This window comes from Cnephaeus nilssonii (genome assembly GCF_951640355.1).
Source record: "Cnephaeus nilssonii genome assembly, chromosome: 1".
NCBI lineage: Eukaryota > Metazoa > Chordata > Mammalia > Chiroptera > Vespertilionidae > Cnephaeus > Cnephaeus nilssonii.
Genome location: NC_137072.1, coordinates 75519289 through 75533253, shown reverse-complemented (window position 1 = coordinate 75533253; position 13965 = coordinate 75519289). Strand labels below are relative to the sequence as shown.

The 13965-nt window shown below is 39.8% G+C and overlaps 1 protein-coding gene across 3 annotated transcripts in view; it reads right to left on the bottom strand.

The window, feature by feature from the left end:
- LOC307102429 (UDP-glucuronosyltransferase 2B31-like) overlaps nucleotides 1-13965 on the bottom strand; it is a gene marked incomplete at both ends in the record, with an annotated part of 259955 nt that overhangs the window by 233139 nt on the left and 12851 nt on the right. For 2 of the 3 annotated variants that reach the window (XM_079775985.1, XM_079775979.1), the window contains 4 exons: nucleotides 2413-2692; nucleotides 8123-8342; nucleotides 9289-9376; nucleotides 12346-12477. The exons of the other annotated variant lie outside the window; for it this stretch is intronic. In XM_079775985.1, coding sequence (XP_079632111.1) covers nucleotides 2413-2692; nucleotides 8123-8342; nucleotides 9289-9376; nucleotides 12346-12477 — 720 coding nt within the window. Of the gene's footprint in view, nucleotides 1-2412; nucleotides 2693-8122; nucleotides 8343-9288; nucleotides 9377-12345; nucleotides 12478-13965 lie in introns of those variants that run through there. 3 annotated transcript variants of the gene reach the window in all.

Here is a 13965-nt window from a genome sequence, read left to right as displayed (position 1 = left end):
TGCACTTGCTTGCTTTTTCTTGATTCCTTTATCTAATGCTAACCGTGTTGAGTCACACTCGACATCCGAGTGCAAAAGGTTAATAAAGTTGCTACAGTCGGTCAATGGCTGGCAATCCTCCCGATCCCGCACTCCTGTCTTTCTTTCTTTTCTCAATTCCCACCTCCCTACGTCAGCCGGGTTCAACCATCAGGCTGGCCCTGGCACCTCAGCCCAGCCTGCACCTTCTCCAATCTGGGACCTCTTGAGGGATGTCTGACTGCTGGCTCCCAACTGCTCGCCTGCCTGCCTTCCTGATTGCCCCTAACCGCTTCTGCCTGCCAGCCTGATCACCCCCTAACCACTCCCCTGCCAGCTTGATTGATGCCTAACTGCTCCCCTGCCAGCCTGTTTGCCCCTAACTGCCCTCTCCTGCAGGCCTGGTCACCCCTAACTGACTCCCCTGCAGGCCTGGGTGCCTCCCAACTGCCCTCCCCTGCTGGACATCAAGTGGTGGCCATCTTGTGTCCACATGTGGACAGGATCTTTGACCACAAGGGGGCAGCCATCTTGTGTGTTGGAGTGATGGTCAATCAGCATATTACTCTTTTATTAGATAGGATAGAGGCCTGGTGCACGGGTGGGGGCCAGCTGGTTTGCCCTGAAGGGTGTCCTGGATCAGGTTGGGGGTTCCCTTGGGGTGTGGGGTGGCCTGGGCGAGGGGCCTATGGTGGTTTTCAGGCCCACCAAGCCCCCTGGTGACCCAAGCGGAGGCCCTGGTATCTGGGATTTATTTATCTTCTACAATTGAAACTTTGTAGCCTGGAGCAGAGCCAAGCCTTCTGCTTGCTCCATGGCGGCAGCCATTTCTCTTGGGATTTATGTATCTTCTATAATTGGAACTTTGTAGCTTTAAGTGGAAGCATTGGCCAGCCAGGGTGTGCGGAAAGCTTGGCTTCCTCGATTCTGGTAGGATTGGGTCTAAACGGGCAGTCGGACATCCCTCTCACAATCCAGGACTGCTGGCTCCGAACTGCTCGCCTGCCTGCCTTCCTTAAGGCCTCTAACTGCTTCTGCCTGCCAGCCTGATCACCCCTAACTGCTCCCCTGCCAGCCTGTTTGCCCCTAACTGCTCTCCCTTGCAGGCCTGGTCACCCCTAACTGCTCTCTCCTACAGGCCTGGTCCCCCCCAACTGCTCGCCCCTGCAGGCCTGGGAACCCCCCCAACTGCTCTTCCCTGCAGGCTCGGTCACCCCCTACTTCCCTCCTCTGCCAGCCTGGTCACCCCTAACTGCCCTGCCCTGCAGGCTTGATCGCCCCCAACTGCCCTCCCTTGCAGGCCTGGTCCCTCCCAACTGCCCTCCCCTGCTGACCATCTTGTGGTTACCATCTTGTATCCACATGGGGGCAGCCATCTTTGACCACATGGGGGCAGCCATCTTGTATGTTGGAGTGATGGTCAATTTGCATATTACTCTTTTATTAGATAGGAGAGAGGCCTGGTGCATGGATGGGGGGAAGCTGGTTTGCCATGAAGGGTGTACTGTATCAGGGTAGGTAGGGGATCCCTTGGGGTGTGGGGCAGCATGGGCGAGGGTCCTGTGGTAGTTTGCAGGCTGGTCACACTCCCTGGTGACCCAAGCGGAGGCCCTGGTATCTGGGATTTATTTATCTTCTATAATTGAAACTTTGTAGCCTTGGGTGGAGGCCTAGGCCGGCCAGGGTTTGTAGAAAGCTTGGATTCCTCCATTACCGGGGAAACCCAAGCCTCCTGCTCTCTCCGTGTCCACAGCCATCTTGGTTTGGTTAATTTGCATACTCACTCCTGATTGGCTGGTGGGGGTGGCCTGTGGTTGTAGTGGAGTGATGGTTAATTTGTATATTACTGTTTTTTAGATAGGATAACAACCTTCCTCACCCCCCCAAAAAAAAGGAGCATTAGGGGTCTCCCAAAATGAAATGGAAGGATGAATCATTTTACATAATTCTATTGAATGGTTTCTTTAGCAAAAGATAAAACCACAGAATTTTGTACCAGAATAAATTTAAAATATTCTGAGTATTTGCACAGCAATACTGATATTATGAATAAACTATTTAATGTTTTTGTGTTTATGCCTAATGTTGGAAACATAATTAAGCTTAATAATTTTTGGTATAACTTTAAAATTAATATAATAAACTTCAATATATACCCACATTGTTTTATTGTTATTTTATTTTTGCCCAGTTTTTTTCTCTTTGGCATGAATATTTTTAACTCTTAAACACACAAACAATTACTTGAAAACAAAGTTTGATTTGTGAAGCTAAATTGTGAAAAGTCATTTTGTCACAGGAAGTAGGGATCCTTATGTTACAACTTCATTGTGCTGAATAAACTGAAGGAGGCATATCAGCTTCAGGAGTGTCAGCTTCAGGCCTCAGAAACAACTACTCCCTTTTTTTCTTCTTTCCTGGTTTAGCTAACTTCTGGTAACACAGCAGACAACATTTTGTGATGACAAATATAGCAGTTGCCACACAGGCCAGCAGGAACCCAATCACATCCAAAGAGTGGTACTGGAACCAGGTGAGGTCATAGGAGGCTGGCCGCAGGTGTTTGGCTCCTTTGTGGCGCATGACAAACTCGATCCAGAAGACCGCTCGATCCAGAGGTTTCATAGGCTGGTCATGATGAATTCTTGATAATCTCATTGCATTCTCTTTATATCTAAAGGAGAAACACAAAGATACCAACGTTGAAAGGAAGTTAACTTCCCTAAGCATATCATGCCCATGAAATGTTTTTGAAAATATCATAAACATGATTCAAAATAATATCATTCATTGAATTTACTTCTTCATAGATAGTTTGGCATTTAAATTGGAATTTTCTGATAACATGTATTTTTAAAAGTGAAGATGGAAGTTAAGTTGGACAGTTTAATCTTTTCTAGCAGAGTAAATGGTAGGAACCATTGTTAGTGCTATAAATGAGATGGTGGAAATTCACTTGCAGAGTGATTCTCATCTAGTGTTTAATGGGAGTAGTGTCATCCTGAGTATATGCCTTCTCAGTAATCCTTGGACCTCCACTCTTCTCTTTGACCCTCTACGTTTTAATTGCCATCAGTTAGCCAGCATGGTTTTTAAACAGATATCAGATATGACACTTCCCTGCTCAAAATTTCCATCTACTTCTCATCACATTAGACTAAAGTCCAAATGATTTTAGGTCTGAAGGACTCCACATATTCATACCCCTGGCAACCTCTCCTTTCACTTGGTCTCATGCACACTTTGTTGTAGGCACACTGGCCTTCTAGCTATTCCTTGAAGTTGTCTGACAGGTGTTTTTTTGTTTGTTTTTAATTGCACATGCATTGCTTAAGCCTCCATTGATGAGGTATCCATTTCAAAAAGGCATTTACTTTCAAAAGGACTATCTTTTGCAGCCACTTGACTAGATAAAGAGCTAGGCTGCCTCCCTCAAGTGAGATTCCTTTGTTTTAGAGATTTAGTTCTCTTCAATAACGGACTATTTGGACTACTTTTTTTTTCTCATTCCAGTGCCTTAAATTACTGCTCTTATATTTTAAATTCATGAATAGTGAGTTTGCCAAACTCTTGACTTTCATTCCAATAAAAGCTGTGTGTGTGTGCTTTGTTCTCTCTACCTGTGACTGTTTTATGGCTCCAAATTTCCTATGTAATTTCCAGGTTTTTTTAAGTGGTACATTTTTATTTTTAAAACTTTTTTTATGGTTACTGATGAAGGACATCTTGCAATCATAATAGGAACCACAAGGGCTGATTCCGACACAACATTGGTTATTGAGAGGCTGAGACCAGCACAAAACAATATCATACAGGTTACATTTTAAAATTTTGTTCTTTAAAACTTTTAGGTACTTATCAATTATTTTGAGGATCAAGCTCACAAGCATGTGGCCTGGTTGTATTAAAGAGAATGGTGTTTAAAACTCTCTGTTATGACTACAGATATGCATATTTTTTCTTTATCCACTTTGCTTTGATTATTTTCAGTTTTTATTAGTAGGTGTTACCAATTGATAATTGGTATTGTTTTCAAAAATTGATCTATTAATTATTATGAGATATTTGTTTTTAGCAGGCTTTTGACCACTGTGTCTGATATTAGCATATGTAAAACATCTCTCTATGGTTACTGTTTAAATAGGTCTTTTCCTATATTTTTACTTAGAATCTTATTGTGTACTACTATTTAAACATTTCTTGTAAAAAGTATGTTGGGGGGGAAAATGGCAGTGGAATAGACAGATGTGTCCCAAGCCTTGTCCCGGAGCAGATAGAAAGAACAGCTAAGGGTCACATGGGGAGTGTTTTTGGTGAGTTAAGGGACAGCTACACTTCAGGAGAAGGTGGGCGACTGCTGGATGGGGCTCCCCTGACCCGGAAGCCCCAACTGCTGCTGGGTTCCCTCCCAGAGCCACCGGCTCCAATCAGAGACCATGCCATCTTGAAGGGGAAAGTTGATGTTATTGGAAGCCTGAGAATCAACAACTACGCACCCACCAAACAGCTGCAAACCCAAGAACACTGGTCCCCAATTGGCGCAAATATGTGGATTCAGAGGAGCTCTCCACTCCACCATGGAAAGGAGAGAGAGAACTACATAACCAGACACCCGGAGAAGAGAGACCATGGGGAGACAAAGAAACAGCCCGCATATGAAAGAAAAGCAGGCATCACCATAAAAGGAAGTAAACGAAATGGAAGCAAGCAACCTGCCAGAGAAATAATTCAGAGAAATGGTTATAAGGTGGCTGAAAAGAATGGAAGACAAATTCTACAATATGTGTAAGTACCAAGAGAAAACGAAAAAGAACAAAAAAAAAATGAAAAATGACATCATTGCTGTGAAGAACTCAATAGGAAACATCAAGAGTAGACTAGAAGAAGCAGAGGACTGCATCAGTGAACTAGAAGACAAGGTAGGAAAAAATACCCAAGTAGAGCAGCTTCTAGAAAAAGAAATTAAAAAGCAGGAGGAGAGCCTAAGGGAAATTTGGGACAACATGAAACAAAACAATATCCACATAATAGGGGCTCCAGAAGGAGAGAAACTGAGCAAGGAATAGAAAACCTGTTTGAAGAAATAATGACAGAAAACTTCCCTGATATAGGGAAGAAAAAACTCACAGAAATCCAAGAAGCTCACAGAGTCCCAAGCAAAATGAACCCCAAAAGACCAACACCAAGGCACATTATAATTAAATTGGCAAACACCAACGACAAAGTAAGAATCTTAAAAGTGGCCAGAGAGAGACAGAAAGTTACCTACAAAGGAACCCCCATCAGACTAGTGACTGATTTCTCAACAGAAACTCATCAGGCCAGAAGGGAATGGAATGAAATATACAAAGTCATGTAAAAAAGGAAGGGTCTGAATCCAAGAATACTGTACCCAGCAAGGCTATCAATCAAAATTGAAGGAGAAATCAGGACCTTCACAGACAAAAAAGGTCTAAGGGAATTTATCACCACCAAACCAGCAATGCAAGAAATGCTAAAGGGTCTGCTGTAAAAAAAGGAAATAGGAAGCGAAGAAGGAACACAGGGGTAAAGAATAAAAATGGCAACAAATAAGTACCTATCAATAATAACTTTAAATGTAAATGGATTAAATGCCCCAATCAAAAGACATAGGGTAATGGACTGGATAAGAAAACACAACCCATATATCTGCTGTCTACAAGAAACCCACCTCAGAAAAAAAGATGCACACAGATTGAGGGTGAAGGGATGGAAAAAGATTTTTCAGGTGAATGGAAATGAAAAAAAAGCTAGGGTATCAATACTTATATCTCACAAATTAGATCTCAAAGTGAAGGATATAACAAGAGATAAGGAAGGCCACTTCATAATACTAAAGGGAGCAATCCAACAAGAAGAAATAACTCTGGTAAACATATACACACCCAATACAGGAGCACCCAAATACATAAGAAAAACTCCTGGAGGATATCAAGGAAGAGATTGACAGCAATACAATCATAGTAGGAGACTTTAATACCCCACTATCACCATTGGACAAATCCTCTAAACAAAAAATCAGCAAAGAAACATCAATCCTAAATGATCACTAGACCAGATGGAATTAATTGACATCTTCAGAACATTTCACCCCAAAGCCACAGAATATACATTCTTCTCAAGTGTGCATGGGTGATTTTCAAAGACAGACCATGCAAAGTCTCTACAAATTCAAGAAGATAGAAATCATATCAAGCATCTTCTCAGACCACAGTGGCATAAAACTGGAAATCAACTACAATAAAAACAATCCAAGGAAATCAAACACATGGAGACAAAACAGCATGCTATTAAACAATGACTGGGTTACCAGAGAGATCAAGGAAGAAATAAAAAAACATCATGGCAACAAATGACAATGAAAACACAACAATCCAAAATCTATGGGACACAGTGAAAGCACTCTTGAGATGGAAGTTCATAGCTCTACAAGCCTACTGCAAGAAAAACAAGAAACAATGGTAATAAATTACCTAACCCTACAACTCAAAGAGTTAGAAAGAGAGCAACAAGAAAAGCCCAGTGTAAGCAAAAGGAAGGAAATAATCAAGATCAGAGCGGAGATAAACAACATTGATTAAAAAAAACACCACACACACACACACACACAAAAACCACAATACAAAAGATCAACAAAACCAAAAGCTGGTTTTTTGAAAAGATAAACAAGATTGATGAACCTCTACCTAGGCTCACCAAGAAGCAAAGAGAGAGGACCCAATTAAACAAAATCACAAATGAAAGAGGTGAAATAACAACAGACCCCACCGAAATACAAAGGATTGTTAAAAAATACTATGAACAACTCTATTCCACCAAACTGGACAACCTGGAGGAAATATCCCTAGAAAAATATAACCTCCCAAAATCCAATCAGGAAGAATCTAAACAGCTCAATAGGCCAATAACTATGGAAAAAATTGAAGCAGTCATCAAAAAGCTTCCAGCAAACAAAAGCTTGGGGCCAGAAGGCTTCACAGGGGAGTTTTTCCAAACATTCAAGGAAGAACTAAAACCTATCCTCCTCAGACTATTCCAAAATATTCAAGAGGAAGGAACACTTCCAAGCTCCTTCTATGAAGCCAGCATCACCCTAATAAAAAAAAAAACAGATAAAGACAACACAATGAAAGAGAATTACAGGCCAACAGCCCTCATGAACATAGATGCCATAAACCTCAACAAAATTCTAGCAAATCAGCTCCAGCTGTACATCAGAAAGATCATACACCATGACCAAGTATGATTTATCCCAGGAATGCAAGGATGTGTGTTCTCTTAATAGTTAATGCCCCCCCCCTTTATAAATATATTTATATTGGTTTCAGAGAGGATGGGAGAGGGAGAGGGATAGAAACATCAATGACAAGAGAGAATCATTGATCATCTGCCTCCTGCATGCCCCCGACTGGGGACCAAGCTCACAACTGCAACCCGGACATGTGCCCCAATTGGGAATAGAACCGTGACCTCCTGGTTCACAGGTTGATGCTCAATTACTGAGGCATGCCAGCCAAGCAGTGCCACTTTTGAGGGGTATTATTTCTGGTATTTGAAAGGAGTGTTTACCTAGATGCACAAGAACAATGGGCAGGCCTGGTGTAAAACCTTTCAGTAAATAAGTTATAGGCCTGGAGCATGTCTACTCATCATGACCTTCCCAGTTAGGAATTTATGATCAGATCACCCTGTGAAGTACTTTCCATGAAAGTACTTTCCACAAGATTTATAGTTTCAGAAATGTTTGGCACTAAATTGAAATATTTTATGCAACTTCTTGAGTTATTCATTCCTTAATTCTATGGGTTCTATCATATTTTAAAAAACAAAACAAAAAACATGTCCTTGTAGTGACCAATATAACTTTGTATACACTTGTGTAGAAAATTGTTGCAGTAATTGATTACCTGTTCAATCAGGTTAAATGCAACTTTGAAATTAATGTCTGGTTGAAAATAAAAACAGATTTAAGATTGGTTAAATCATGTTAATAATTTCAAAATTAATCTCTCAATATGGGATGAAACTTGTATTCGTCATAGACAAAAGAATCTATAAATACTATTGAAATTGTGGTACTCACGATGGGTCATTAATGACTATCTTCAATGCATTGAGTAAATCTGCAGTAGACATGGTGTTGAAGTCCATTCTGATAGCTGCTCCCTTGGTCTTCATGTGAGCAATGTTATCAGGTTGATCCGCAAACATAGGGATGTCCACCATAGGGATCCCATGGTAGATTGCCTCATAGATGCCATTGGTTCCACCATGAGTTATAAATGCTTTGGTTTTTGGATGGCCTAGGATTGGGTGAATTTCAGTAAATTATTAATTATAAGTCTTAGAAATAAAATGAGAGTTGGGCAAGAAAAGCACTCAGGCACTGATTCTAGATGACAGATTATTATACACATGAAACTGCATTGAAATGTATTTTAGGTGTCAGAGGAAGAAGAACTTTAGTTGCTGAAGAGGTAAATAGATGCTGGGATGGCATTGTGACTTGAAAAATGACAAGTTGAAGGAGAACGTTCCGTGAGGAGCGGGTGCTGGGTTGAAGGGGTCAATGGGGACAAAGGAGGACATCTGTAATGTTTTCAACAATAAAGATAAATTTGAAAAAAAAGGAAGAGAGCATTATGGATAAAAAATAGCATGTGCAGAAAAAAAGAAAAAGAAAAAAGAAAAGGAGGTAGCATGTTAGAACATATTCTCTTAAAGAAATAGTGAAGTCACCGAGTATTACATGTGGGATGTCCAGGCAGCAGGAAATGTGAATGTGGTGACTCTGGAATCAGAGAAAGAACAGACCACACTTTACCATGAAATGTGTTGTCACTTCAGGAAGATTATGGCTATTTCTCTATTGAAAATGGAGTCACTGGTAATAAAAGAGGTGCTCTTATTTTTTAATGGCAGTGAATGAATACCCATACAGAAGTAGAAAAAATAGAAATAAGAAGGGAGAAGAAGGAGGCAAAGTGGTAGTTATTGAAAAATTCTTCATGAGAAAGTAATTACACCTGAAATAAAGAACTTTGATTTCAGACATAAGGGAATGGATGATCTATAATAAAATGTTAGCTTTTATATGTTATCCTTTTCCCTCAAGACTGGCAAATATAAGGAAATGAAGTTTTATTTTGAGTTTTTCTAAAATAAATGTTCAGTAAATTTGCTTCTTTTTGAAGTATTATCACTCTCTTTGGAGTTATTGTTATTTTAGTGTTTGTTTTTCAGTCTCACCAAGAAGGTCATTCTGGGGGATCCAGTTATAGAGCCGAGTATTTGGACCTAAGGTATCTGGTTTCTTGCCATCAAATCTCCACAGAACCTATTAAAGTAAAGAAAATATTTTATTCCATGAGTTGAACTAAAGGTATAGCATGTTCATATTAAAAAGCAATTAAGTGATAATCTAGTTTAAGCCCTTCATAGGCAGATAAGTAATAAGGACAAGAGATTAACAATGAGAACTATTATAACACTGGTATGATAGTAATACCCACTTTTTATGTATTTACTTTTACATTCAATCAACTATGAATGCAATCATGATGTTCAATACATACAGGTATACAAATGAGATCATCAATGATGAGTTTAAGTACTAAGAAAATTTAGGCCTGGCCAGCATGGCTCAATGATTGAGCATTGGCCCATGAACCAAGAGGTCACAGTTTAATTCCCGGTTCAGAGCACATGCCAGGGTTGTGGGTATGTGGAAGGTAGCCGATCAATGATTCTCTCTCATCATTGATGTTTCTATCTCTCTCTCCCTAATTTCTTCCTCTCTAAAATCAATAAAAATATATTTAAAAAATTTAGGTCTAGTCATAATTCTAGTGCAAAAAAGTAGGTATTCACTACACATCCTATATAATAAAACCATAATATGCAAATAGACCAAAAGTTGGAACAACCGGCAGAAGACCTGGTCGCTATGATGTGCACTGACCACTACAGGGAAGACACTCAATGCAGGAGCTTCCCCTTGGTGGTCAGTGCACCCCCACAGGGGGAGCACTGCTCAGCCAGAAGCCAGGATCATGGCTGGCAGGCCCAGTGGTGGTGGTGGAGCCGCTCCCAGCCCCACAGCCGTGCTAAGGAGCAGCAATCTGAGCAGTAAGTAGCAGTGCACAGGCAGGCAGTAAGGAGCGAGGGGTCTGGGATTGCAAGAGGAGCGGTCCTAAGCCGGCAGTTGGACATCCCCCAAGTGCTCCCAGACTGTGAGAGGGCACAGGCTGGGCTGAGCCCCCATCCGCCGCCCCGCCCCCAACATCCGTGCAGGAGTTTTATGCATCGGGCCTTTAGTTTATTTATAATTTCTCTCAATTTGCCATGTAATATTAACCTGTATTTTTAAGTATTACAGAAGGGAGTTTTCTTATATCTACTTGTCTTATAAGTTACTTTTTTACATCAAAAATTTAACTTTATTTTCACTTTTTTTCTGTTTTATTTGTCTATTTAAAGTCACTAATTATTTTTCTTTTTATACTTTTTCCTTTTTATTGAATTTATTGGGTGACACCGCTTAACAAAATTATACAGGTTTTAGGTGTACAATTCTACAATACCTCATCTGTACACTGTATTGTGTGTTCATCACACAAAGTGAAGTTTCTGCCCATCACCATTTATCCACCCTATACCCTCCCCCACCTCTCTTCATCCCCTTCCCCTCTGAAATCACCACACTCCTATCTGTGTCCATGAGTTTTTCACTTTTTTCCTTTTTTTTTCTCAATCCCGCCACTCCCCTCTTCCCCCCACCTCCTTACCCCTACCCTGAGTGCTGTCAATTGCTATCTGTGAGTCTGTTTCATTTTGTTTGTTTATTTATTTAGATTCCATATATGAGTGAAATAATATGGTATTTGTCTTCTTCTTACTGGCTTGTTTCACATAGCATAATACTCTTCAGGTCCTTGCTGTCCCCAAAGGAAATATTTTCTTTTTTACGGCAGGGTAGTATTCCACTGTGTAAATGTACTACAGCTGTTTGATCCCCATGAACCAAAGATTTATTACTATGTCTAGGAATGAAAACATTTTAAATGTAAAAAAGAAGAAGCTGTAGGCACTTTATTACAGTATAGCTGTTGAAAAAAAAATCCAAAATTGTGATGATGCTAAAGTTTTTTCAACTAAGTGTTAACATTTCAGTGACACACTATATAGCATGGACAGCACTGATTACAATAGGACCTGTAGCCAAGCAATTTTTATATCTAGGAACAAACTAGATTCTGATTTTGGAATTATCATAAATATCAGCAGTTTTCATAAGCTGGATTATAATTTACTAGTGCTTAACATTTATTTGTTATGTGAATGTTAAAGTACCCGCAGATGTTCAGCAAAAATTAGCACAGGCTATAAAGAGAAATTACATCAGTTAGGAAAAGAAAAAGTAGGTCATAAATACCCAAAGACTGCAGGTGTAAATAAAATATTGGAAAATATCTTACTACTCTGTTTTATGGAGAAGGGGGCATCTGAACTTTTCCATACTGGGCTTACTTCTACTGGACTCCTCATATAGTCCCTACTCCTTCCTTAACCAGGAGAAGTTATTATTCTGATGGGTTAGAAGCAGAGATTTTTAGGAGCCATATTTTATAAAGCACACAGTCACCTTAATGGTGGATCCACCGCCCCCCCCCCCCCATTTCTAATTTATCTTCCTCTACTTTTATAGGACACAATCAACCCGATTGTGATAGCTTTTCTTTCTCTAGATCACTGTGGCTGGCTTGGGAACCTGGACCCAGCTTAGTGAGTCCTGGCTATTCTTTCTCTGAATAGCACCCAGAAATCATACTGAATAGGCCTATTTCAAAAATTAAGGAAGTAAGAGTGGCCTGGATTACTTAGCAAACCTAAAATGGCATGACTTCTTTCACACTGTCATCAATTCCTGCTTAACATTACTGTTAGAATTTTATTTCTTTCTAAGAACATGTAGTGTGTACCGTGTCTTCAGGAATCCTGCAATGAGATGGATGGAGCCAATGACAGGGCAGAGTTTGGTGATTTTGGTACTCTCCTGCAATATCACTGTAACACCAAACTTTACATTGTACCTCTTAAATATATTCCATTCTGATCACAATGTTAATTCCAAAGTTACTATTAAACACAACTTTTGTTCCACTATTTTAGCACCTGTCTTGTATCTTTTGGTTTGAATTCATAGCTGAGATAAATAGGAGCTATCATAATGGCTTACATGTCACACTGGAAATTTATGTAATTAGCGCCTAGATAGCTGTGCACTATTAAGATGCTTAGTCTAACCTTTTGTGGAATCTGGGCAAGGGCTGATGCAATCACATTGGCTCTTTCTTCTGATATGTTCGTGATGACTGATCCCAAAGTAAACACGACAATACCATGTTTTCCAGAACTCTGGACAAACTCTTCCATCTCCTGTAAAGAAAAAATTGCTCCATCACAAAAGAGTAATAGCATAGCAAATGCCATTGAAAGGAATGCTTTCAAATAACTAATGAGAGAAATCAAGTATTACCTGGAGTTATGAATACTTCTTTTTTTTACAAGTTGTGCTAAAATATACATAACATAATATTTACCATCCTAACAGTCCCTAAGTGTACAATTCAGTAATACATATATTCACATTATTGCACAACCAAGCTATCGAACTTCTTCATCTTGCAAAACTGCAACTGTACCCGTTATGCAATAATTCCCTCTTCACTGGTCCCTGGTAACCATGATTCTATTTTCCGTTTCTGTTTACTAGACCAATCTGGATATATAATATAAGTGGAATCATACAGTATGTGCCTTTTGTCCGTGAATCACTTCATTTAACATGATATCCTCAGGCTTCATCCATGTTATAGCATGTGTTAGAATTTACTTCCATTTTAAGTCTGAGTAAAATAGCATTGTATGTAAATACTGAATTTTGTTTATTGATTTGTCTGTCCATGGGGTCTTGGGTTGCTTCCACTTTTGAGTTGTGAACAGTGCTGCTATGAATATAAATGTGCAGATATTTTATTGAGATTATGATTTTAATTCTTTCGGATATATACCAAGAAGTGGAATTGTCAGACCATATGGTAATCCTACTTTTATTTTTTTGGTGAGAATCTCCATTGTTTTCAGTAGTTGATTTTTTTTAAAAAGATTCAATATTTCCATTGTCATGGAAGGATGGATGTTATATGAGATTGATTTCCTTTATCATGTATATTTTTGCAAGAAATATACATTATATATATATATATATATATATATATATATATATATATATATATATATCATCAAGAAATGAAATAGAGCCAGTACACCGATGGTCTTAGGTGACCCTGCTAGCAGTTCTCAACCTGTGGGTCATGACTCATAGGTTCAGAACTGCTGCTGTAGAGCCTAAGGCCATCAGAAAACACACATATTTACATTACGATTCATAACAGTAGCAAAATTACAGTTATGAAGTAGCAACAAAAATAATTTTATGGTTGCGGGTCACCACAACATGAGGAACTGTATTAAAGAGTTGCGGCATTAGAAAGTTTGAGAACCACTACCCTTGAGTCAGAAGAAGCCAGCAGACACCTCATAAGGCCTCACCCTTGAGCTCACCGCTAATTACAAATATCTCCCTGCAAGGAGCTTGTATACACATCTGGCAGCCCACTTTGCCCCTGCCACCCAATGGATATCTAGATCTACTGGCTTTGATAGCCAATGAGACTTATATTGATAAGTCCCACAGACCATAGCAACCAAATTTATTAATGGTGCAAGAGCCCCTTCAGAGGCTACAGCAGTACAGAAGGGTCAGGTAAAACATCTCCCAGTCTTCCTGGAAGGACCCTAACTATATACTATCCTGGTTGCTGCCCGAGGGTCCAGCCTCTAATTAGCCTACAGCTAGGTCAA